At 45.1% G+C, this 24,699-nt stretch overlaps 10 protein-coding genes across 10 annotated transcripts; 6 read left to right on the top strand and 4 right to left on the bottom strand.

The window, feature by feature from the left end:
• Position 1: 1 nt before the first annotated feature.
• F4822DRAFT_445815 (uncharacterized protein) lies at positions 2-1,481 on the top strand (the record flags this gene model as incomplete). The annotated part of the gene is made up of 1 exon (XM_051463432.1): positions 2-1,481. Exon 1 carries the CDS (start codon positions 132-134, stop codon positions 1,479-1,481), a length of 1,350 nt encoding a protein of 449 aa, XP_051311804.1. The 5' UTR covers positions 2-131.
• F4822DRAFT_360734 (uncharacterized protein) lies at positions 1,414-3,520 on the bottom strand. Its single transcript, XM_051456114.1, has 4 exons — positions 3,058-3,520; positions 2,790-3,000; positions 1,962-2,718; positions 1,414-1,895 (listed from the first exon to the last, which is right to left on the bottom strand). The coding sequence occupies exons 1-4, from the start codon at positions 3,241-3,243 to the stop codon at positions 1,658-1,660; spliced, it is 1,392 nt and encodes a 463-aa protein (XP_051311805.1). The 5' UTR covers positions 3,244-3,520; the 3' UTR covers positions 1,414-1,657.
• Positions 3,521-3,608: 88 nt separating this feature from the next.
• On the bottom strand, positions 3,609-5,115 carry F4822DRAFT_414804 (NAD(P)-binding protein). The gene is made up of 2 exons (XM_051459178.1): positions 4,581-5,115; positions 3,609-4,502 (listed from the first exon to the last, which is right to left on the bottom strand). Exons 1-2 carry the CDS (start codon positions 4,767-4,769, stop codon positions 3,849-3,851), a joined length of 843 nt encoding a protein of 280 aa, XP_051311806.1. The 5' UTR covers positions 4,770-5,115; the 3' UTR covers positions 3,609-3,848.
• An 884-nt stretch (positions 5,116-5,999) lies between these two features.
• On the top strand, positions 6,000-7,928 carry F4822DRAFT_438405 (permease of the major facilitator superfamily; the record flags this gene model as incomplete). The annotated part of the gene is made up of 6 exons (XM_051462513.1): positions 6,000-6,044; positions 6,103-6,361; positions 6,449-6,796; positions 6,953-7,103; positions 7,158-7,531; positions 7,588-7,928. 6 exons carry the CDS (start codon positions 6,000-6,002, stop codon positions 7,926-7,928), a joined length of 1,518 nt encoding a protein of 505 aa, XP_051311807.1.
• A 352-nt stretch (positions 7,929-8,280) lies between these two features.
• On the top strand, positions 8,281-11,204 carry F4822DRAFT_360787 (uncharacterized protein). The gene has a single exon (XM_051456115.1). It carries the CDS (start codon positions 8,551-8,553, stop codon positions 10,936-10,938), a length of 2,388 nt encoding a protein of 795 aa, XP_051311808.1. The 5' UTR covers positions 8,281-8,550; the 3' UTR covers positions 10,939-11,204.
• On the top strand, positions 10,994-13,147 carry F4822DRAFT_360856 (uncharacterized protein). Its single transcript, XM_051456117.1, has one exon. It carries the CDS (start codon positions 11,318-11,320, stop codon positions 12,944-12,946), a length of 1,629 nt encoding a protein of 542 aa, XP_051311809.1. The 5' UTR covers positions 10,994-11,317; the 3' UTR covers positions 12,947-13,147.
• Positions 13,148-13,684: 537 nt separating this feature from the next.
• Positions 13,685-15,719, bottom strand: F4822DRAFT_360825 (uncharacterized protein). Its single transcript, XM_051456116.1, has 2 exons — positions 14,742-15,719; positions 13,685-14,675 (listed from the first exon to the last, which is right to left on the bottom strand). Exons 1-2 carry the CDS (start codon positions 15,599-15,601, stop codon positions 13,844-13,846), a joined length of 1,692 nt encoding a protein of 563 aa, XP_051311810.1. The 5' UTR covers positions 15,602-15,719; the 3' UTR covers positions 13,685-13,843.
• An 828-nt stretch (positions 15,720-16,547) lies between these two features.
• F4822DRAFT_414827 (uncharacterized protein) lies at positions 16,548-18,276 on the bottom strand. Its single transcript, XM_051459179.1, has 3 exons — positions 17,777-18,276; positions 17,210-17,706; positions 16,548-17,148 (listed from the first exon to the last, which is right to left on the bottom strand). The coding sequence occupies exons 1-3, from the start codon at positions 17,942-17,944 to the stop codon at positions 16,704-16,706; spliced, it is 1,110 nt and encodes a 369-aa protein (XP_051311811.1). The 5' UTR covers positions 17,945-18,276; the 3' UTR covers positions 16,548-16,703.
• A 791-nt stretch (positions 18,277-19,067) lies between these two features.
• F4822DRAFT_414828 (NAD(P)-binding protein) lies at positions 19,068-20,719 on the top strand. Its single transcript, XM_051459180.1, has one exon. It carries the CDS (start codon positions 19,610-19,612, stop codon positions 20,387-20,389), a length of 780 nt encoding a protein of 259 aa, XP_051311812.1. The 5' UTR covers positions 19,068-19,609; the 3' UTR covers positions 20,390-20,719.
• Positions 20,720-22,158: 1,439 nt separating this feature from the next.
• F4822DRAFT_414829 (uncharacterized protein) lies at positions 22,159-23,483 on the top strand. Its single transcript, XM_051459181.1, has 4 exons — positions 22,159-22,355; positions 22,436-22,705; positions 22,754-22,958; positions 23,016-23,483. Exons 3-4 carry the CDS (start codon positions 22,802-22,804, stop codon positions 23,159-23,161), a joined length of 303 nt encoding a protein of 100 aa, XP_051311813.1. The 5' UTR covers positions 22,159-22,355; positions 22,436-22,705; positions 22,754-22,801; the 3' UTR covers positions 23,162-23,483.
• Positions 23,484-24,699: the final 1,216 nt, after the last annotated feature.

Genomic DNA, 24,699 nt, shown 5'->3' on the forward strand with positions numbered 1-24,699 from the left:
ATGTCGGAGCCAAGTATGTATATGTACCTAGGTATAAGAGAAGTAGCTGGGTATAAGTAGCTTCGATCCCGGCAGCATCTCCTCCCTTCCCTGTCGTGGTGTTCACGCGGGACTACTAGTACTTTCCCACGATGTCCTGGTCTCAAAATGGCGTGTATTGGCGTCGACCGCTCGACTGCCATGACAAGATGTTTCAATCCATTGCCAATGCCGGAAAACCTTTAGGTCGAGAACATTGGCTCTTGCTGGGGGTTGTTCGGCTCTCGTTCCCACCCTCAATCAACAAAGCAGAAACGCGGCTTCGCGACGCTTGGAAATCTCTGCGCCTCCGTCACCCAGATATTGCGACGGAGTTACACACTGATGAGAAACGATATACCCCTCCTAGAAATATCGAAGTTCTAGAAATGTGGGCAACTGATACTTTCCATGTTGAATCGGCCGTTAGCTCCGCCGACGAGCTCTTTTCTCGCCATCTTAGGGTGGCTGGGGATACTGCGACTTGTCATTGGGTCCCTGAAAGTAGGGAGCTTGCTATTGTTTCATCGCACTGGCGATGCGATGGACGCGGCATGATGATGACTTTGCACGAATACTTGCTAGGGTTGATGCCAAACGATCAACAGCCAAAGTTACCTTCATTTGGATGTGAAGTGAATGGCCTGGCGCCATCATTGGACGTGTTGATGAACGTACCGGGTGATAAGAACGCGGAATGGCTGCGTAAGGCCGATGACCTGATCGCCCCTTGGCATGAAGGACCACCGTCGATTGGATTACCTGCAATGAAAGGGATATACCCGGGTGACACTCGTCGCATAGAAGTAAGAGTATCACGCAATGACACTAAATCACTGCTAGAGTCGTGTCGTGCTCGGCGTATTCGTCTGACGGCCGCACTTTTCGCTTCTGTTGTGATGGAGACAGCGCACCATCAGGAGCCGCATGTGGCGGCCACGACGAAATACAAATCATGGGCGTCCTTCGATTTGAGGAAATATTGTCCAGAAACTCCCCATGGCCTACCTCACGCACATTCGTTACGAATGTTAGCACTTCCGCTGGTTGTTGATGCGAATACCGACTGGCCCTCATTAGCAACATCTATGCAATCTTTGAATTCGCAATCATTTGCGCCAGGAGATAGCGACTTGATGTTCGTACGAGTACCGTATGTAGAGAAGGTTACGAAGATGTTGGAGAAGGCAATTCCCACAACAGAGCCCAATCTCAGCAATCTTGGTGTAATGGATAATTATGTGCAGACGCAATATGGCGTTATCAAGGTTGATAATCCTTGGATAGCAGTCCAAATGCTGTCGTCCCAATTATGGTTACACTCTTGGAGCTGGAATGGAGAACTACACATAAGTAGTTGTTATAATGAAGCCTTTTATGAAGCTGATTTCGTTAGGAAATGGTTAGAGGGTTTGGTTTCAAACTTATTGATGAACCTCGAAATTAAGAGACAGATCGGATAGGTTGTCTACTGCGCACTCAGGTGCCAGCGCCGATGTCATGTTGGGAAAACAAGTGGCTTGTATTCACTCACATTAACGCCTAGATAGGTTTCGCAAGTAGTGCCTCCCCATTTATATGGTGGTATCTATTTCAAAGACGGTTCAATAAACCCGAGCGCTATTCCAATATCCATCTTTCATTCAAGTAGTTGTCTGGTGAAAACGCCGGTTGGATCCCACTTCTTTTTCAGCGCCCTTAATTTTTCAAGTTTACCAGCACCTCGGAACCGTAATTCGATCGGACCTGTGCGAGTGCCGTTTTGGAAATCTGCGTACTCAGTCACATCAGGTCCTCGCATGATTGCGATTGACTCGTCGTTAAATGCGTCTACTTTCTGCCGGTTATTGACGTCGGTATGCCATATTAGATTGTTCCTGGATGATGAATATTGTCAATACGGGTGATCGGGGTGAAGTTCTAACAAATATCTAGGTACTCACTGCCAATATTTTATGTCATGAAGGGACATAGCAGACTCAAAGTCTGGTGCCTTGGGGAACCTTGAATCCCACTGGAAATTGAACGCAGTGTTGATAGCATCGGGACATTCAGCCACCAGACGTTTCCAAACTTCAATTGTCTTAAGAAATCCGTCTACATCAAAACGTCTTAACCCGACGACGCCAAATCGCTTAAAGCCTCCTTTAACAGCAAGCGCTTCCCGACCGTCGCTGGTGTTTTGGATGGGTACAGGACCACCCTTGGCCACTAAAGGTTTCAAATCATATAGTGGTTTATATGCAATGTCAGCTTCGTTAGGATTGCCTGTGAATCTTGCCGCAATGACCAAAGACGGGTTTCGTGTTGGTGGTGGCGCTTGAACCATCATCAATCCTGCTGTTGGCTTGCTACTATCGTCCATAAGATCCTTCATAACTATTGCAACGTCTTTGGCGCGGTCGAGAGGGAACACAAAGGCTCCAACCCAAATAACCCCTTGGTCATTGTCGAGTTCTGTAAGTGGAGTAGCCTTGATTGTCAATTCCGTGACGAGACCGAAAAATTGACCTGCTCCTCGAATTGCGTAAAGAAGATCTGGTTCGGTTTCTTCGGTAACTTCTATAAGAGATCCAGTTGCGTCGATCATGCGAGCAGATATGATTTGGTCTGAGCCAAAGCCCGTTATAGAAGTGGTAATTGATGCACCCCCGCCTAAAAAATATGGGATAGCACCCACTGTATTTCCATTTCCCAGTGCTAAAGTCCGGATTGGTCAGCATGCGTGTACAATTACAGGTAAATGAGAGATGGGCTCGGGAATCTCTCACCAGTGAAAAACCCTTCTTTAGCTAAAGCTGTAGCCACTTCTTTAGACAGGATACTTCCCTTAACCACGGCCTTTCTTGCGGACGCATTGACAACGACTCCAGAATATTTACTTAAATCAATAATGATTCCCTGCTCGTTAATAGTTGACCATTCACTGTGTCCTCCGCTTTTGGTAACAAAAGGGATTGACGATTTCACAGCCCATTGAACCTAAGCAAGCCAGAATTAATAAATATGCGGGTAGATATTTGAATCGCGGGTTGTTACCGTCTTGTGAATGTGATCCTCGGATTCTGGGAGAACAATAGCGGCGGGGGTTTGGCGGTCGATGTCAGTCCATCGCTTGGCACATTCTTGAAATTTTGAGCTGCCCTGGTCTGTTAAGATCTCAAGGTCAGAGCCCGCTTGAGCTCGTAGCTCGTCAAATAGGTGAGGTTGCAATATTTTAGACATGGTGTTGGTATATTTGCGAGTTTATAGGAAGTTGTGTCAGGGAAATTTTTGGAAATTGTATGAGGTGGAAGTTACCTACATATATGTAGGTATTTCTATGTGTAAATATCTAGAAGTATGCATGGGAATCTGTACCTAATTAACATCCTTCGGGGGCTATAGTTAGCCTCGGGTGCTTCGGAGAGCAACGGTGATGGTAGGGGACGTATACCTACCCAATAGGGTACCTAAGTAGGTGATGGCTCTAAATGTTTGCCTCAAAAGGGTTAGGTATCCCCGTTGACCGAGGGTATTATAAACCTACCATTTCGATATCGACTGAGACTTACCTATAGAGGGTTAATAGGTACAAAACTATGGATATAGGTATGTATGTAGCCTACCTACCTACCTAAGTAGGTACAGCATGCCATCTACCAAGACCCTCTCGTGGGTACTCAATCATAATTCTGATACAAGTTAATATATCCAAGGGCATTTACCTCAATCGAGAATTCAATATTATATTTCAAGTCAAACTTGGTTAAAATTGATAAATGATGTTTACCTACTTTTGCTTGCTATTAACTGTACCTAGGTAGGTTCTACCGATTGTAAAATTGTACTTAAGTCGCTATATCCATCTGTTCATACATCTTTCCAAAGCTGTTGCGCCACGTATTGACGCCTATCTCACCAGATCCCACGCCTGTTTCCTTCTTAATCTCCTCATCAGGACCAGGCTGCTCCAAACTATCGAAGAACTTGGTGACAAACTCGCCCAAGGGCATTGATGGGAATGCTTTGTCGGGAGCACCCTGCATGGCAATTGTTGCTTCTCGATGTGCCTTGTCAAGACCCGTGTCCGTATAAGGAGGTACAATCTCAACTACGCGCATGTTTTTCCCATTTGGATTAAACCCAAGTTGCTGTCGCAGTATTTTCATTATCGCCCGGACGCCAGCTTTTGCTGCTGCGTACGTTGGATAGAAGCTCAATGGGACGTAAGCAAGAGATGAGCTGGTCATGAACAGGGTTGTTTTAGTCCCATTCCTAGCTAGCTGAAGAAGGTGTGGTGAGAAGAGGCGGATGAGAAGAATAGGTGCTGTTAGATTCATCGTAATCTCAGCATTGATCTCCTCGGATGTCACCAAGGATGGATCAAATAGATTATAGGAGAGTTGGGTTCCCGCTGTAATCAAGACGGTGTCAAGAGAAGGGAAATCCTTGAGGGTGCCATCAACATTGGTAGGAAGAGTAGCCAGGTCCGATATATCGAACTACAAATGAATTGTACGTTGGTTTTGTGGCCTAGGTTGAATATTGAGGCGTACCAGATATTTAGACGACGTACGTACCTGGCGTGTTTCGAGCCCAGGCAATTCCTTAGCCATTTCCTTCAATTTGTCTTGGTTTCGACCTGTGCTGATTACTTTCTTTCCCATACTATGAAATCGGCGAGCAAAGGCTTCACCAATGCCAGCGGTGGCACCGATGATAAGTATCGTATTAATTCTAGAAGACATTTTGAATCGCATTGAGTTCATCGTAGAAATTGAGTCCGAGAGATGAGAGATAGGTACCTAGGTAATTGATCAATTTATGTTGCTTCGTAGGGTATGAAGGGATTCTACCCCTTACTTCGTCTTCACCCCTAACTTCATTGTGTGCGCGTATAAATGAAGAATATAAAGAACTGGCTAGGAAGATGTGGTATAATCACCGAATCTCTAGTTATAGTCACCATGATTTCAGATTGTCCCTTGCAAGAGGCTTGAAGAAAACGAAGCCATCTATCTTACCCAGGTTGTAGGTACTTGGTTAGGTAATAAGAGTTAATGCTACCTACCTAGGTAAGTATTCAGTGAAACTACTAGTGCCTGGGCTATGAACATTCGCTTTAGGGGAAAAAGATAGCTATAGGCATGATATTAATCCCCTATTAAAGCTAAAGGCGGGGTGGGCGGGGTTATGAAGGGGGGCCCTATCCACCCCACTTCCACCAAATATCGACCCCTCAATCCAACTTGCCCAACACATCATCCCTTGTAGCGCTGCCTGCTATCGCTATAACTCCCCAAGACCGTCAACCGCGCCAACTATAGCTGGAGCTGTACTCCCTGGGAGTGTTTAGTGACTTTACTTTGTATTGCAATTTTTCTTCTCCTTGCGGTCTACTTGTGAGAATCGATACCGCTTAAATTTGAAATGGAGATGATGGGGCTGTGAATCTCAAAATGGCGGATAACTCGACTGCGAATATTAAGAAGAATAGGGACCATTTCCGGGCGGAGATTTGAGATTTCATTCTTGTTTCGATCACGGACTTAGGTATCCGTCGGCGGTGGAATAAGAAAATGGCGAATACTAATGGTTTGTTCAAAACATCAATGTCGCGTGCGCCTGCGTTTTTGTCCGCCGCCGGCGGCGGAATGATGGTATCTACCTATAGATACTATATCGTCCCACCCCGTCGCAAGCCGTCGCCTAAGAATAAGCGGATAGAAGAGAAGTCTTGTGTTTTACATTAAGTCTCATTTCTGCTGATTATCTTCTTATTGCTTGGATACAAGAGTTATTTATTATCCCGTCCACACTTCGGAACAAGCGGTATGGCGGTCTCCGAAACAGATCATCCCGAACCATCAGATGTATCCAGATATAACAGTCAGGTTAACTCGCAGGGCCTGCATGATGCTATTCGAACAGGAATTGTTGAGCTGGCCATGAAGGAACCCGAACCAGAATATGCTGGCCCTTTTCGCTTGATTATGATCATGTGTACCATCAACCTGAGTACTCTGATTGCGTCCTTAGATCTCGTAAGTCATAATTTAACTATTATGAATTTCCTTTAACTCAACTAATAACCATTTTTAGGGGATCGTCGCTACAGCAATTCCAGCCATAACTGATGAGTTCCATGTACTCAACGACATCGGGTGGTATAGTGGCGCTTGCTTCATCCTCGTTGGCGCTACCTCTGCCATGTGGGGAAAACTATTTACGTATTGTCCAGCACAATTGGTCTATATGGTATCTCTGTTCATATACATGGTTGGAAGCGTCGTAGCCGCAGCTGCCCCGAATAGCCCCGCATTGATCACCGGCCGAGCTCTTCAAGGTGTTGGATGTTCAGGTACGTTTTGTTAAATGCTATTATTCGTGCTTAAAGAGATTCTATACTTCTCAAGGTGAATTGAGCGCTGATATTCGATATTATAAGGCACGCTTTCTGGCTCCGTTATACTCATCAACTACACCGCTGCTCCCCCAAAGCGCCCTATTCTTATCGGCGCTTGGATGGGCGTATTCATGATCGCCACAATCCTTGGGCCTTTGCTTGGTGGTGTATTTACCACCGAGGTCACTTGGCGGTGGTGCTTCTGGATTAACCTGCCCGTAGGTGGACTTGCGCTCGTCATGCAGATGTTCTTTCTTCGCATTCCGAAGCATATTAAACCTGTATCAGCTACGTGGAGAGAGATTCTGTTACATCTTGACTTTCCAGGCTTTAGCATTCTGCTATGCTCCCTGATTTGTTATACTCTAGCGCTGCAGTGGGGTGGTTTGAGTAAATCTTGGAGGTATGGATGACGATGATATTCTAGTCTCAATAAATGCTGACACGTAGGTTATAGTATGTAAACCCAAATTGCGATCCAACTCCCTCGACTATGATGAACGGTTAATATCTGCTTGTCGAGGATATGAGGCTGACTTGTAATAGGTGACGGAAATGTGATTGCCACCTTGGTCATGTTTGGAGTCTTAGCCATCAGTTTTTTCGTCTGCGAATATTTTCAGGGCCGTTACGCCATGATTCCACTGGATCTTTTCAAGCCGCGTGCGATATGGTCTCAGACCGTATTCGCTTACATGTGAGCGCTTGTCTACCAGTTCAATCATAACCCTTCTGACCAATTTTTGAACAGGTATAATTGTCCTAGCTTTCTTATCCTATTCAATCTCCCAATTTATTTTCAATCTGTGAAGGGTATTACAGCTATCATGAGCGGGGTATATCAGCTTCCATATGTGGCATTCTTTGCGCTTGGATCTATGATAAGCGGTGGCATTATTGGAACGACACGCCATATAATGCCGGTAGAGCTTGTCGGCGCTTTGGTTGCAACACTTGGTGCAGCTTTGGTCTACACATTGAACGCCGATTCCTCCAAAGCATGGTACGTTGGGGCTCAAATTCCTCTTGGTATCGGCCTCGGTCTCGGGAGTCAGGTCCCGGTCACCGCACTGCAAGGATTTTCGAAAACGGAATTCGCCGGGGTGATGACTGGTGGACTGTTCGGTAAGTATATATTGCTAGATTAACCATGAGACATCACCCTTAACATTGTGATATAGTGTGTCAAACGATAAGTGGTGGCTATTTCACCACGGCGGCTAACTCCATCCTGGAAAACCTCATCCTGGCAAACCTAGCCCGCGAAGCCCCCGAAATCGATACACAGAAGGTCTTGGCTGTCGGGGCATCTGAAATATGGTCGAATTTTAACGGGACACAATTGACGGATGTCATCAACGCCTATATGGAGGGTATTAAGGGTGTTTTCGCCTTTATTTTGGGGAGTACCGCCTTCACGGTCGTCCTGGCCCTCATTATCCCCATTGAGAAACTTCCTAATCATGATAGTGAAAAGACGCAGACGGAAGTCTCTACGGATAATGAGAAGGTAATTATTTAAAAAGCACTTGTTGTATAGAGGGCAATTGATGGTTTTGTAAGCGAACTGAACATGATAATTGTAGCACGCTGAATGGGGATGCCTCCAAAATCAAGGAATCCATCGCTGTTAAGCTTCATAGATGGCCTTTGGTTTTATAATTAATCGTTCGGACACAAATCAACTGTATAAATGATAAGAATTTATAAATACTTGCGTGGTAAACCTGTTTGGTACTTAAATCAATTTGTATCTACCTAGGTACTCTGTAGATACACTCGACTTAGTCCGAAAAGGGCATCCCGATTAATGTTGGAAATCCGTCTTAATAGAGATAGCAAATTGTTGCATTATAAAATCGAATAGTATAGCTTTGAAATCCTCTACTTATTACCTTGGAATCTTTGCATCTTGAACTACCCAAACAATTTGTGATGTTGAAATGGCTACTAGGCACCCTCCCCTATTCCTGTATTACTAATTAATCCTTTTTCCACCGGGTTCGGCGGAACAATACCCAGGTAAGAACCATTACTAATTAGTATTCATCATCATCTGATCGTTTAAAGCCATGGCAGTCTTTCCGTTATTGCTGGAGAATAGGATTCATAATTAATACTGTTATTTTATAAAATGAATCGTGATGCCTCCGATACACTCTTCTAATGCCGATGGGGATTCGGACGCGAATACCTATTACACAACTGTCTCGGATGCCAAGCGAAGGAAGACTCGTAAGGGCACGCGGAGTTGCTGGGCTTGCAAGAGGCGCAAGGAAAAATGCATCTTTGGCTCGGGAACGTCGACGACTCTGAAAAGGACAACTATCTGCCTCGGCTGTCAGCGACGTGGTACGCGATGTGTGAGCCAAGAATTCCCCGATGATGATGTATCAGTCCCGCCGGACGGTGCGCGCCAGATGGGTGATCGTATGGTGAGGCTTGAGGCTATGGTCGAGGAATTAGTCAACAGGCTTGGTAGTGACAATGCCCGTGTTGGCTGCCCGCCCGCAAGCAACCCTACCAGTATGAGGAGGCGAGACAACGAGATTCCGACGCCAGCGTCGATTGAATTAGAATCTACCCAATATGTAGCTCAATCTCGCGATCGGCCGGCTGGATTGGATACCTCGATTGAGACTCCCCGTGAGAATCCAAGCTCGGTGTCCGAAGTCACTCACCTCACCAACGACCAATTTGCTAGGCTCCAACGCGCAACTGACATACCTACTAGCCAACAGAAGTTACTCAAACTATCTCAGATGTTGCATGAAATGCTGCCACCCCTTGAAGACAGCGGGATCATATGTAAAGCTAGTTATCGTAGCTTCTACATGTTCGATGAAGTATTGACCGTGCCATACACAACTCTCAATCAGGGAGGATCGAAGTCGCCGGAGGACATACTCGTTAGGCCTGGGATAGATGCGCACCCTGTTCTGATAGCGAAGTATATGCTTCAGCTTGCTCATATCATGCAACAATTCCCTCTAAGTATTCGCGAAGAATTAAGAGGACTATCTGAGTCCCCACAAGAGATGCTTGAACGATTGGCAGATGCTGCTATCAGTCTTGTATCGACTCAAGAGAAGCTTCTTGGCAGTATCGAGGGCTTAGAATGCGTCATGCTCGAGGGTATGTACTATGCTAACTGCGGGAATCTAAGACTGAGTTGGGCAGCATGTCGAAGAGCCATGCACCTCGCACAATTGATGGGGTTTCACTTACCTAGTAGCCGGCTACGATATCGCATGCTAAACCCCAATACTAAAGCAGACCCCCGTTATATGTGGTATCGTATCGTGCATTACGATCGTTACCTATGTATAATGTTGGGTCTACCTCAAGGATCTAACGATTGCAGCATGGCTACTGACGCTATGTTCGAAAATGACACACCACTCGGACGCCTCGAACGAATGCACTGCGTTCTTGTTGCTAAGATACTCGAGCGCAATGAGTCGGACGCAAGATCGGGGGATTCCGCCCTTACGGAAGAACTAGATAGGGAACTCCAAAAGGCGGCAAAAAGTCTGCCTAGTAGGTGGTGGCTCATACCGGACCTGAGAAACACCGAAAAGAACGACGAGGGCTTATTCTGGGACCTTAAGCGTCTAGTTACCCAGATGTATCACTATAATATACTCAATCGACTCCATTTGCCATACATGCTTCGGTCCTCGGATGATCGTCAATACGAGTACTTTAAAGTCGCCTGCGTGAATGCATCGAGAGAGATTCTCTCACGCTTCATCGTATTACGAAATTTTAATCGAATAGCCATCAATTGTCGCACATCGGATTTCGTAGCCCTGATGGCTGCGATGACTCTTATCTTGGCTCATTTAGACAGCCATCGTCAATTCTCGCGTGCGAGTAACTTCTTAGCCCACCAATACTTGAGCGACCGCGCCATGATGGAGCAGGTCCAAGAAACCATGGAAGAACTCAGCCGTCTAAACGCAGATATCTTTAGTGCGGAATGTGCCGACTTGTTGAATCGCTTACTAGCAATCGAAGCCGAGGCGGCTGACGGTCTTGGAGGTCATGTTGAAGGTGTCCGCGTAGAGACACAGAAAACGGGAGTAGCGGAGAAAACCGAGAACGAAGCTAGCGACGGTATCGTGAGCGTAACGATTCCTTATTTCGGAATCATCAAAATTACCTGTGAGGGAATTTCTAAAGAGACACCCAAGTCATCCCACATTCCCCACGAGTCACGCAATAGCGAGATACGGCTTCTGTCGGAGATGGGGAACGTAGGTAACGTAGGTGGCGTAGGAGTTGCGGAGTTATCAACCCCGGCGCAATCACGGTCACGAAATGCATTTTATACCACCGTTAACAATCCAAATTTTGTTCAACTAGAACCACAAACCCCGAGCAGCCTTTTTGATCTTCCACTTCCAGGACTAACTGCTGGAGTTGATGACTGGACGTTCCAAGGGGTCGATACGGCATTTTTTGACAGTTTGATGGGGACGGCTGACGATAATGGGTATGTTGGCGTGGAGGGACAAATATCGAAATGAGTTATGGCCGTAATTCTTGGAGGATTGATGTCGTATGATGCAAAACAAAAGACCTGACTCGTTTGACAAGCAATAGCTCGTTACGAATAAAATTTTGTTTGTATTTGCATAATGAATTGAAAATGTTCAAAAAAGACCGCGACCATTAAAATTCGGGTGGAGGTAACAGGTTGAATTATGATATGTCATATTAGGTACATATTGTGGCGCACTTATCTTACCGTTTACATTCTCATTCGGACCTTTTTGGCACTGAGGTTTTCAGCTGTCTTCCTCATGATTAAACCTGACTGCTGGAGGAGAGGTTTAATAAATAACATACCTACGCGCGCTTTGCAGTATTACCCGACGTCCGGACTATGATGGTGACCTTGTGGAGATGTCGAGGCTCTCAACTTGGATATTACAGAGATTACGCGTTCATAACCGTTACACGATGCTGCCTGATACGGAAAGTCCGATAGACGATGAAGTACGATCCCCTCCGCATTCAGAGGTTAGCGACCGCCACGACAATGTTGCAGAGCGTCGAAAATGGAGCCATCGCGATCGCTTTGCGGGAGCATTGCTCCTCAATATCGCCTCGTTTTTCCTCCCAGCACTTTATAATACACTTTCCAAGCTATGGGTTGCAGACATCGACTCTTCACTCATTGTCACCACCGACGTGTACACATACATCGGTGTCGTGGTTGAGGTGTTGAACGAGGGCCTACCCCGCGCTTCTTGGGTCATCATTGCGGACAAAGCTTCGCGGTCTCCGACACAACGTCTTGGTCTCGCCTACACACTCATCTTATTCCAATGTGTTCTCGGGATGACAATGAGTATCGCTTTCCTAGCCGGTGCGGCAACTTTCGCCGAGGGGTTCGTCCCGCGCGAGGTTCGTGCTGTAAGCGTCACTTATATTCGCATCAGCGCATTCTCGGCACTGAGTTCTACGATCGAGACGGCCGTAGCGACGGCTACGAGAGCCCTCGATAAGCCTGACGTACCATTAGTCATTAGTATGACTAAATTTGTCGTGAATATCGTGTTGGATATGCTCATAATTTCGCGGTTCCACGTTGGCGGGTTCCAGCCAACAATCAACATGCAAGCTGGAATTCAACTTGCATGCTCCCTAACGGCTGCCTTCGCAGGACTCGGCTACTTCTTGTGGACAACAAGTCTACAACATAGACGTGAAGCACAAGAGGTCTCCGATAGAGCTCATGCAGACGTCTCTCAACAGTATTCCCAGAGCGGCATTGAGATCCGTCCAAGTTTCCGTGCCTTAGGTGTGCTGGCACGGCCTGGTGTCCTAACACTAGCTGAATCTGCCATTCGGAACGCATTATATCTCTGGCTAGTCAGCACTATAGTAGCATTAGGAACTACCTATGCTACCGCGTGGTCAATATTTACTACCATCCGATGGGGACTTGTGATGGTTCCTGTTCAGGCGTTAGAGGCAACAAGTCTTGCGTTCGTTGGTCATAATTGGGGATCCTGGCGGCGCCACATTGGTAAAACTATTCGCAGACCGGGCCGAGTGTCCCTTTCGACAATATTTCACATTGTGAAACCAGCTTTAACATCTCTCGTCATTGCATTGACAGTAGAGGTCCCTCTTGCCATCTTCTTGTCGATTTGGGGTGCTAGGTCCTTCGCTTACTACCTAGGCCAAGTAGATGAAGTTGCCGACATCACAGCTTATATGTGGAAGACTATCGATTGGTGTTACATCTTCTATGCTATGTCAACTCAACTTGCGACGGTCCTCCTCGCTACACAACCGAAATGGTACCTTTACCAAAGCCTAGTCAGTAATATCTTCTACGTCCTTCCTTGGGCTATAGTCTGCCAAGTCATAGATATAGATACCAATAATGCCTGGACCTATCATGGCTTGGTTTTCGGGGGAAGTTTGGTCTTTAGCTTCATTGATATTGTTGTAGTAGATGCGCTGTGGGTGTGGACGCTGATGACTGGCAAGGCGAGGTTAGAGACATTCAGAGAAAATTAGGACATATAGGGATCCCTTACAACCGCGAGACTGAGCTCATGGCCACGTATACTCAAATCTATATACTCTTCTCGTGATTAATAGGAGTCTACCCAGGTACGCGATAGCTTAATACAGAGTAACTCTTTCAATTCACAAAATGGGTTACCACGACTGGAAGCTGAATCGAATAAAGCTGCGAAAAGCTCTATTTTCTGGTTCATCTTGAATGGGGAGCGTACAGTATACAATAGGCGCCAAAAATCCATACGCGGCCCCGGTCGCTTTCCTTCGTGCCGCCCCAAGTAACGTGATGAGTTTCAGAGTATGGTATCTACGAATCTAACTAGAATTTGGTCCGACAGGATGAATATTCGCTTTGTCTTTAGCTGTAGGTGCAGGACTGCCTATTCCGTCGCCAATTTAACACAAGAGGGTCCTTCTAGAAACATCTAACCTGGCTAATATAGACCTGACCTTATCGTCCACGTTGACGCCCATGTTCTGGTGAGCAAATTGCAGCAACATACCCGCTTGACACGCGTCATGAAGACTTAGAGGGTCTACTACCTCTAATAGGCGCCGGTAGAACTCATACATCAAAGATCAGTCCGCGGTTTCAATCCCGTAAACCTTGGCTGCCTCTCGAATTTGCGGGATGGAATCAACCGCATTGACTTCTCCGACGGCTAGGTAATGGCACAACCTCCAGACAAGCGGACGTTGTCGCTCAGGACAGGAAAGAAAAGCTCGTAAGTGAGGCCAATCTCGGTCAATTTCATTGCCATATCCATAGCTGTCGAAGAGAGAAGGTAGCGTCAAGGAGCTCCAAGCCCTCCAGAACTTGCTGAAAGTACACATGCGCGGATCAGGAGGGCCGTCATACGGGATACCTAGACTCTTGCAGTACTCTACCCGTTATCTGTAACCCCATAATAACGTGTTATAGAGGCTACCCAGCCTGCCTTCCGCGTGTTTGATACCCTCGAGGCTTAGGTCTCGATTTGGCTTGATACAGGCCGGGAATCCAAAATCATACCACATATCTAGAGTACTATCAAGTGGTGAAGGGCTAGTACTGTCCATGGAAAATGCAAAAAACACGAAGCATCGTCGCTTGTCGAACGGTTCTAATTGCTCTATGGTTTTCCCGGCATCTTCCCCGTCTAGACGCGGCGCAGCCACCTGGAAAACCCTATCAAGGTAAGCGGAAGCAGAGGACTCTTCTTTAGTTGTGCTGACGTTTTGGTCGAGTATGTGCTTATTGCGAAGGACCCAGGGGAAATATTTTCCACGTGATGTCTCGGGTATCTTCTCGTATTCCCGCGCGATATTTTGAAGGAGCGATTTGTCTCTACGCCAGGCATCAACTCGTTCACTCGGGACATCCAAATGAATGAATAAACCGATATAAAGACCAAAAAGATGTGTCCTCTCATACATGGTTTTGCAGCGATTGAAACCAAACTCTTCCAGAACCTCGGGGTCCTCCGGAAGCCTATCGGCAAGACAATCTCGATATAAATAGTCTGCCGTATTGATTGGCCTAGCGTTACAATAAAAGATGTGGTGAATCCCCATTTGACTTTGGCATAGCGAGCTGCAATACCAGCCACGATTACAGAGCGTACAGCGTCTCGAAGTTCTCGTGTAGCATATTTGGCAGTCGCCTTCAGTCTCATGTGTTCCTAACGACTCAAACTCGGGTGGTCCTTCATCAGAGAAGGGTGCGTGTTCTGGCGATGCCGATCTATGTTGAGAAACGGATTAGTAAATATAGGGAACTTTAGCGGCGGTTATCCAAGTGCTAGATTACCTCTTAGATGACGATCCCACGTTCATGTATTCTCTATTGGCACGTAAATGGTTCGCTATCATACCAGCGACACGCGGATTGTCTCTGTATGGTGTAACAGTGGCAATCGAAGATCCCCCAATGGTTGATTCTTTGATATGAGGTCGAGGATCCTCACCATATTCTAGAAGGATCTTGCGACAAGACTTTTCGATCTTCTTGACTGTAGACGATATAAGATCCATATGGCTTTCACTTAGTCCGCCGAGGTCAGGTAGCGTCCATAGTTCGTAAACCTTTCCATGGCATCCTCGGCTGATAAATGATCCGACCGAATCAATGAACTTGGAACATAGGAGACAATTTCGTTTACTACACCCTATGTACTTGAATACTTCGCTGAACGGGATCCCTCTCCGGAGCAGGTCCAGAATAAGCTGTATCTCGGCGTGAATATTATTATCGGCCGCTCTAAGTTTGTTGAATCTGGTTACTAGTCTGTCTCTTGAACTTAATGAATGCATTGTTTTCTTTGTTTGCTCGTCAGTGAACGGTAAACCAAGGGACTTGAATGCTTGTCCCACGGTCAAGGCATGCATGCTAGACGGTTTCTTTTTCGGGCACATTGTTTTAGTGAGGGATGATAGTTCAACCCATCGCAACTGTAGTTTATCGAACCCCTCAATTCTCTCGGCGGCTCGAAGAAAAGTCAATAGAGCTCCATGAAACCGGGCAAGGAGGTAGATATTCTCGCGAATCTTCCTTCCAAACGATGGTCTCCCGGGTAGGATATTTTCGAACTCAGCGGGGCTGTACGATACTCGTAATTGGTAAGCTTCGACGATAATACCGTCCTTATCATTTATCTCTGGTGTCAACATATTGGTGAGGGTCTCGATACGTTGAACGAAGCCTTCGGTGTTGTCGGGATGGGTTTGTTTCAATAGGTCAACTTGGTCTCGACTCAAGGTCTTCCGTAGTATTGAAACATACTCATTGATCCTAGGCGTGTATTGAGTCAACAAGGAGTCCCACAATGCCGATCGGTTCTCTGGTAGACAAAGTGTGAACGTAAGCTACCTAAATATTAAAAGGGTTAAGATGGCTATCATGTATACATACCTCCACCCTGGGCGATGTTCCTCAAAATACGTCCTAGATTCTCGAGAAAACTTTTGTCTTTTTGCTTCAAGCCATAATTCTTGGCAATCGTAATCTCGGAAATCCCTCTTGTTCATTCAGGAGCGTAGCAGAAACTTCAAGACCGCCTTTTGCCGTCGATATAATCTCGGAGAGCCTGTCAAGAAGAGCACGTTTCAGTTTATCATGGTCGAAGTCTGTTAATCGCTGTCCTGTGATAGAGTCACCATCGTCTATAGATTTCGATATATCATATTCTTCAAGAATCGGTTCGAATTTAGTAGCGTCGCTTGCTTGACCGCCGTAACGAAGACTCAGTAGTTTTGTATAGGCTTCGAAACGTGGCTTGTTCAGGCCTTCCAGTCCCAATGAAAGATACTCGTCATCGTGTATAGACCATGTGTATTGATAAACCGGATATGAAGGTTTGTGTCTGGAGTTTCAAGAAAAGAAATGTTGGGCGAAGGCGGGAAAGTGATATTATGATAGGTTAAGTGGTCGTCTGCAGGTGCATTGAATTTGTGCGACAGTGACAGCGTTCCGTGTCAATTAAATACGGTTCGAGACGGAAAAGCCATACTCAACACGGTTGGGACATAGCTTTGTTCGACATCCGTTCTCGACTATGAAGGTGATAGAGAAATGGATTGTGATATATCGCGACAAGTTGAATATAAAGATTCACTCGGCACATCCCTCGGCCAGGGTTATTAGAATTACCTGAATAATCTATGGAGTCTTCATTAGGTTTTTGTTTTTTTAAACTAGGTACAATTTCTAATACAATATCCGCTCATAATGTCAATGTATATTCCAAGTTATTAAAATAATACCTTGGATTGTTTAAACAGATTCTTCAACAACCTTCCATTCCTTCTTAACCCTGATAGCTTTTAACTCCACGTTGGTATAATTATCTGCTCCATGGGAGGAACCGAAGGAACTACCATCTGCCTCGGCAGTTGTCCCACCACCAAATTTCGACTGTTTCACATGTAGTTGTCTCGTCGAGCTGTTGTCGTCTTCTAGTTCTGAGAACCCCCCCATTCGAGGAGCCGAAGGAGCTCCGGAACCACCAATAGTAATAGTTCCGTCGGCGTAGCTACTGTGTTCGACTGACGAATTCTTTCGAGATACTAATGGGCGGAGAAGCGGTATACATGCTGCAGTTACCAAGAGACAGGGTTCCAGCGCACTAAACGCGAGTGCGACACCGCTGGAAAATGGGAAGTCGTCTAAGTCGACTTTGATAATCTCGGCAAGTCGGACGGCGCTCACAATACAGACTCTGTATCTCTATGCGTTAGCTGGCGTGGTTAGTAAACGGAAAGGTGGAGTCGGTGACTTACGCAAGTCCAATTCCAAAGGTCACTACCAATCCAATCTTTTTGTACAACTGTAGCGATAGGCCCCAAATGTGTGGCATGGGAAGGAATATAATAACCAGGTCACTGAAGATATTGAGCCCACCGGTTACGGACCATAACAACCTAATATCGCCACAAGTCCCCGGAGTCGAGAATCTGTCCCAGTTGTACCAAACTGGCGTACATATGGAGAAATGACCGATTATCAAGGCCATGGCACAGAGTACGACAAATACGGCACAGGCTTGAGCGGCAAGAACGAAGCTCCTGACACTGAAAATCTTGGCGTATAACGCGAGGATGGATAGTTTCGTTAACGCGAGACTAACGCCCCAGAATACGATGATCGCGGTTACAAGCTCCAGGAGAAGAGTTAGCGACTCCTTCCCTCCCATCGCAAGGACCTCAGTGGTGTGGTATCCCATCCCTCCAACCACAGCACAGGAGACTGCAAGTCCTTGGTATGCGACAGCGACAATCTGAACAATTGCGTCTTGTTAGAAACTTTCTGTAGAGACGCAGGTATACTCGAGCGAGTAAGAAACTTACACATGCTAAGATAATTAGCCAGTCGCTCAGATCAAGAATGTGATTTCTGATTCTTGATCGCGCTATCAAGCGCAGAACAACGGCAGTCACCGGTAACAATGAGAAAATAACGGCGCATCCGATGAGAACCTTCTGGCTGTCACGCTCGATTGGGAATATGTACGGCATGGTACTCTCTGGTCGAGGCGCGGGCCTCGGTCGGTACTCGAAAAACAGTCAGCCGTAGTGACAACCGTCCAATAAGTGAATTGGTCTTTTGAGGTTCGGCGTGGTAGCATTTAACGGGCCTTAGTCATTATAAGGAAAATTTATGACTATTCTTTTAAATATCGGACTATAGGTCCTCCTTTTAACTAGTAGCGAACGCGTAAGTAAATTCAGAACCACAACGAGCACAAAGATTATTAGAAGTCCAGAAACTATCCTAGAAATACATAGCAATTTCCATACTTTGGTAACGACACCCGCTAGTAGGGATACAAAAATCAAGAGTTTCAGTGCGTAAGGGGTCTTAGGTGAAAATCAGGCTTTTTACCTAGGTATATCCGAAGAGATTTAATGGGGAATTTTATTCTTATAAGCATTTTGTATATACCCAGGCCGACAAGAGATTTGCGGCAAGTAAATCCAATGCTAACCTTCTTAATCACTAAATGCTACATTAAAATCTGTCTATTTAGCGTATTGTGAATGTTATGTATTACCTCGGTGAAGAACCCGTTCGAACATTTCTCTTACCTAGGGGTCGGTTTATGCTAAGAGGCCACTTTCTTTACAAGTGTTATGAATTTCCTGTCGATGTTCTTCTCGTCTTCACGTCCAGGATAACTGGACAGATAATATGTTTTTGTATCTTGTTCATGTAAGCATTTTAATCGGGCACTAAGTTAACCTCTTGGAGTTGCCATCGCTCTCTTTCTCGTTTTCTGCATCGAAACCACACTCTGACCGCCTGCGCCGCTCAGCCCTTGGAAGCTAGGATAGTCACCGCTCCCGGCATAAAGGAACCCCAGTACGACGACGACTATCATTGCCCCGCCGTGGCGGGCCCGTGCAATGTAACAACGGCGCATCAGGCTCAGTCCGGGTTAGTATCATATCATATCGAATGATTATTGATTTGTGGGTCGAAGAATGGATATTCTACTATGGTTACAGGCCAAAGTAAAACGAACTCTTTCAATATCTTACAGGCCTACCTTGGTAGCACAGACTAATTGTCTTATGGGATATATCGATCTCTATAGTACTTTGCATAACTCTCTTGGCATGTAGGCATAGCGCAATACTAGTCCCACTTACCCCTAATACCGTAGTATCTCTTCAAGTGGTATGTAGTTTTCTTCAACCAGCGATAAGAGACCAGAAATACAAATTTTACATAATAAATGCGTGCTCTTAACCAATTAGAATCGAATTTTTATGAATGTCAATGCTTCAATATATCCCACCTAATGCTTGGCTGGGGAAAATTATCACTTGAAGGAACTTGAACCCTGGCACGTAATTACTAAGGTTCGAGGCTTATGAAACAGGTTATTGACTGGGTGCCGTGGTAGCTAAATAATTTCCCCTCCCGACCCCCCTTTTTAGAGCGATACTCTTATATACGTCTCGGGCCGCTAGCCACGTGGCAGATAAACTAGGAATTCGATATTTGTACGGGGCCGGAGTCATCTTCAGCTGCGTAGGTCCACACCGTTTTGTTTATATATATAGGAGAGTCCGAAGAGGATTTCGTTCTTCAAAGCACTACTTACACCGACCAACAATCCCCTACCTCCGCGCGCCTAAAAAAAAAAAATTAAGATAAAACAGCGAAGAGAAACAACAATGGCTTTTGGCGTCACCACCCCCGAATTTTCCGAAGGCTGCGCCGTAGTCTTCGGTGGCTCCGGCGGTCTCGGCCGCGCGAGTGCCGGCCTAATGGCGGAGCGCGGTTCTAACATTGTTGTCACCTACCGATCGCGCTCTGCTGAGGCCGAATCCTTGGTACAGGAGCTACGCAAGCTAGGGCGCCAGGCGAGTGCGGTAGCCTGCGATGTCACTGATCGCAAGGCCGTGGAGGCCGTCTTCAAGCACGCCGTGGAAACATATAAGCGGGTACACACAGTAGTGTCCGCCGGCGGTCTCGTGTTTGACACAGGCCCGCTGGCTGCATTCAAGGAGGAGTCCTTTCGCGGCGTCATCGAGACTGATGTCTACGGCTTCTACAACATCGCCCAAGTCGGCGTGCCGATACTACGTGAAGGCAAAGGCGGCTCGTTCGTGGCCCTAGTCACCAGCGCGGTGAACCGCACCGTGCCATGCGATGCGCTCTCGGCCACGCCCAAGGCCGCCGTGGCAATGATGGTGCGCCAACTCGCCACCGAAGAGGCCGCTAACGGAATCCGCGCCAACGCTGTGGGACCCGGCGTTATCAACGCTGGTATGGTGCTGCCTATGATGGAAACGCCGACACGAGCGCTATTGGAAGGTGCCACAGCAGTCACGCCTCTGCAGCGCTGGGGAGAGGCTGCCGAAATCGCCGAGGCAGTCGCGTTCTTAGCCTCTTCTAAGGCGTCCTACATCACTGGCCAAATTTTGATGGTCGACGGCGGCCTCGCAGCATAATTCAAATGGACCTTGCGCGTATACCAGATTTGGGCGAGGCTTGCTGTAGCATGAGTTTGGTCTATAACGACAGGGGGCGGTTAGATTAAAGGAAACACGTTATAGGATTCGCCTCTAGTTCGACATTGAAGCCAGACACTAAGACCGCCTCGAGCCCCAAGCGAACACGTCTCTCGCGACCGTGTGAATCCTGGTTTATAAACTTCTTCGTTCCATCCCTGAGTCTCTTAATATAAAAAGACTTAATATATATTATATGTATATTCCCTCAGCCCTCCATTTCAAGTCTCGTTGTGATACGCAGAACACTCTTAAAAACTTAGTAATAACACTTAAAAATTATGGAAATTTTACCCGTAGTTATTTTAATTTCCGCCGTTCTCCACCCGGGCATGCCGGTATAGCTAGCCTTTTCAAGCATCATTAACCATGTCGGATCCTTGAAGCCTAGATTTTGAACAACCCCCGTCAACTTGGTAAGCTTAAGCCTTTTAAGGGTTACGGTATATTTTTCTCCTATGCGGCGTTCTGATGACAACTAGTTTAATAATCGCCGTTTACATTGTGCCATTGAGGTATGACCGAAGCGTTTATAACTCTTTCGTGTACATCCGATTCCACACTGATAAAACAAATTCACAACAACGTATTCTCAACAGTCTAACCATCTAACGATGAAGGGTTTACTATAGTAATTGAATGGTGATTGTAGGTGCAACGAATGTACCTACCTAGGTAGGTACTCAGTAGCGACTCCATAATCCGTGACCTCTAACGTCTCGATACGCCTGGTAGTATAACTTTTCAAGACTTGTCTTGCTGGCTGTCCCCGCTAGACCGATCTACATTCTCGTAAACTCTCTAGTTTATTTAAATCAGATACAAGGGCTAAGTACCTCCATAATCGTAATTAGGGCATGAGCCGTCTTGCTGTTTCTCAGCGGTGACTGCTATGCCTGAGCCGACCTCGTCGCCGGAAATCCAATTACCATGCTCGCGGCAGAAATAGCCTCGACCACATCCACATCTAAGGGCACCCCACCGTTCATACTCCTTTAACCAACTATCGTGATCAGTATTGTTGGTAATGCTAGGCTCCGGCCGGGGGACGATCCGGAGTTTCGAGAATAAATCCGAAATATTTTTAATAGTAGTCGTACACTTTACACGTAGACACTGAGCAAACAAGTTTGTACAGACTTGTACAGACTTAGAATTTTGAACATTAACCGAGCATGAGAACTGACAGGATCGGGACGTGGCGGCTCGGGAACCCTGGGCGGCGTCATGTCAAGAACCGACTTGATTTTTGATATACTCTCTTCGGTAGTAGGCCAACGACAGTATGAGATGATTATGCTAAACAGATTTTAATTGCTAATCAAAACAAGTTCGTGGTAGAGGCGAGGGAAATATTACCATATGCTTATACGTAAAGTTTAGTACTGCTCCCGTTAGAACTCTGCCCTCTCGACGCGGCAGGCTCGGTCACATGTGCGAGTAGAATGCGGCTCATTCAACTTGTGAATCCCTTAAGCCCGTAGGTATGCCGTGGGGTCACCGAAACTGTATTACACTCCGTACCAACCGGAGTGGTGCTGTCTCAGCGTGATTCGACGATTCTACGTCATACGTTACGACAACCGCCTCATTCACGCTGGAGTTGGGGCTGCAATGAATTTATTGGATGTTGTTTGTACTCGGTCATGCACGGCACATAACGCCCGATTTTGTTGTTGCCCAGTGATTGCCACCCTACCCCATTTGCCGCGATAAAAAAAACCATAAATTCGATTTGATAGTAACCGCTTTGTGGACGAAATGTTACCTCCTATGCAGAAGAATATTTCTTTAACGCTACTCCGTAGAGTTCTCTCTTAGTGGTGCTGTAAACAGAATGGATGAGGTTAGAATAAAAGACCTATTGAAAGGAAGTGATGCTTCGTGCTAGAAAGAGACTATTGAGGTTAGTATTATATAACGAGATCAACGTCGATTCCTCAAGCTCTTGCGGTACTAACAAATTTCCAATTCTAAAAAACTTAGTTATACAATGATGGTTTAAGAAATGGTTCCTCCAACAAGAAGTTTATTCACCTCGCCACGTCGTACGATGAAAAGATTGACGCCAATTCGCTCCTCTCTACTGCATATAGCTCATATTTGAGATTGAAGAAGAAAAGGGGCTTCTTTGCTGAAACCTTGATTAGGATATGGCATGGCCTCCACATATATTCAAAGACCATTGACATATTTATCCAGCTTGACCATAAGATAGCTTGTCTTGTTTGGGGATCCGTCCGTATTCTACTGCAGGTAAGATAAAATCGTCCGCTTTGGGAAGATAAATAGCTGAAAATTTAGATTACGGAGGAGGAAGAGAGGGCGTCATGTATCGCCGGCGAAGGAATAATGGAAGTCCTCCGTCACGTCGGAAGATGGGAGCAGGGAACAAAGATTTCCGACATGCTAAGCTCAGCTCCGATTCACAAGGCTATAGTACATCTATACGTCAAAGTACTGGGATTCTTGATATCATCGACCCGATGGTTGAAAAAGGCTGCGCCTAGTACGTAAAGCTCCCCTACACATAATACTAATACGCACAACTAAATTGAGCTTGAAGAAAGGTTTGGGGCCTCTATTATTGGCTTGAAAGCAGACAAGTTTGCGGAAAAATTGAAGCAGATGCGAGGCGCATCTGATGTCGTAGACAAGGAAATTCAAGTTCGCGGTATGCGGCGTTTCGCTCTTGAGCCGGCCGTTTACTAATATCTTAATGGGTGAAGCTACACACTGGAGTAGGTAATTCTATACTACCTCTACTGTAAAAATGAACTAGGATATTGAAAACAATTTAATAGGCTTCAATTCTCTCGGCAACCTTACTTGCGATCTACGAGATCCAATGAATAAAATTGACAATATGATGGATCAAATCAGGCAACTTTTAAATAAACAATTAATAAATTATTAATTTTAATTTAAAAGTTAAGATAAAGATTAATGTTATAAACTAAACTCTCTTATAAGGGTATTGTGATGAACCTATGTCTCGAAGAGGTATAGTTGTTGCTGGATTGGCTAATCCGGGGTTTCTTAATTTAAAGATAATAGTATCAATAGTAGGTTAAGTGGTTAAGTTGATTTTATTCGTCAGAAAGGCTTGGAGTTTTCTTATTATATTTGAAAGAATAGTCTTAGATTAATAATTAAAGAATTATAAAAGAATGATTAGATATATAAGAGATTTTTTTTTTATATATCTTTTATTTAAATAGTCTCTGTTTCCTAGATAGAGACCTTTAGAGACCTTTAGAGACCTTGTTGGTAGGTACGTACGTAAATGAAAACAATATAATAAGTAAAGCAAAGTAATGGGGGTGAGACAATATGTATTAAGTTATCTAAGGAAGAAAGATCTATCTATATAAATAGGCAAGAAAGGTAACCTATTTAAAAGGAATCTTGATGACTAAGTAGATCATGTATCCTTTACTTATGCAATTATTACTTATTCTATTTTCTTTTTGCAATCAGTCGATTGTAAATTCATTATTAGCTGTGTATTTTACCCATCTTTCCAGTTGTAAATCAATTTGGTTGTCTTTTATTAGCCTTTTTATAGCCTTATTTGGGGATGTTTTTGTCATGGTGTTTGTAGGGTTATAGTTATTATAAATCTATTGGATGTCATTTATCTTTTGGTTCTTATATGATTATCTTAAAGTTATTAAATTAATCATTAATTTTTTTTCGTTAGTATTACCTATTTGTATCAAATATTGGTATAGGGAAAAAGAGTTGGTATATAGAATGAAAGGGATTTTAATAAGTGAAAAGCATTTTAGAATTGTATTGACAATATGATAGATGATATAGTTGATGTTAAAGCCCTGGACTATTCTGTATATTTTGTTAGTAAAGACATTATGAGTAATGTGCTTACATTTGGTGGATAATTAGTAGATGATATTTCTAATGATCTAGATCTTGTTGTTTTGGCTGGTAGGCCTTTCATTATCTAAGATAATGATGTAACTAATTTGTGAATTTAGGTCCTTGTTATTTACAAATGATCTGTCAATAAAGATGTATAGGTATAAGTCTTGTGGGTCTAATTTGATATAGTTGAATCCTTGTGCTTAATTATCCATCTGTTACTGTATCCTGGTGTTGAAAGCTTTCATTTCCTTAAGGTCTGGTTTGAGGTATTGGGCTGTTATAGAGTAGTTGAAAGTAGCTTTGGGTTGATAGATAGAGGTGATATATGTGCCTTTTGCCTTTTGTTTTACAAACCTCTTGATCAT

This window comes from Hypoxylon trugodes (assembly GCF_022578975.1).
Source record: "Hypoxylon trugodes strain CBS 135444 unplaced genomic scaffold F4822scaffold_8, whole genome shotgun sequence".
Lineage (NCBI taxonomy): Eukaryota > Fungi > Ascomycota > Sordariomycetes > Xylariales > Hypoxylaceae > Hypoxylon > Hypoxylon trugodes.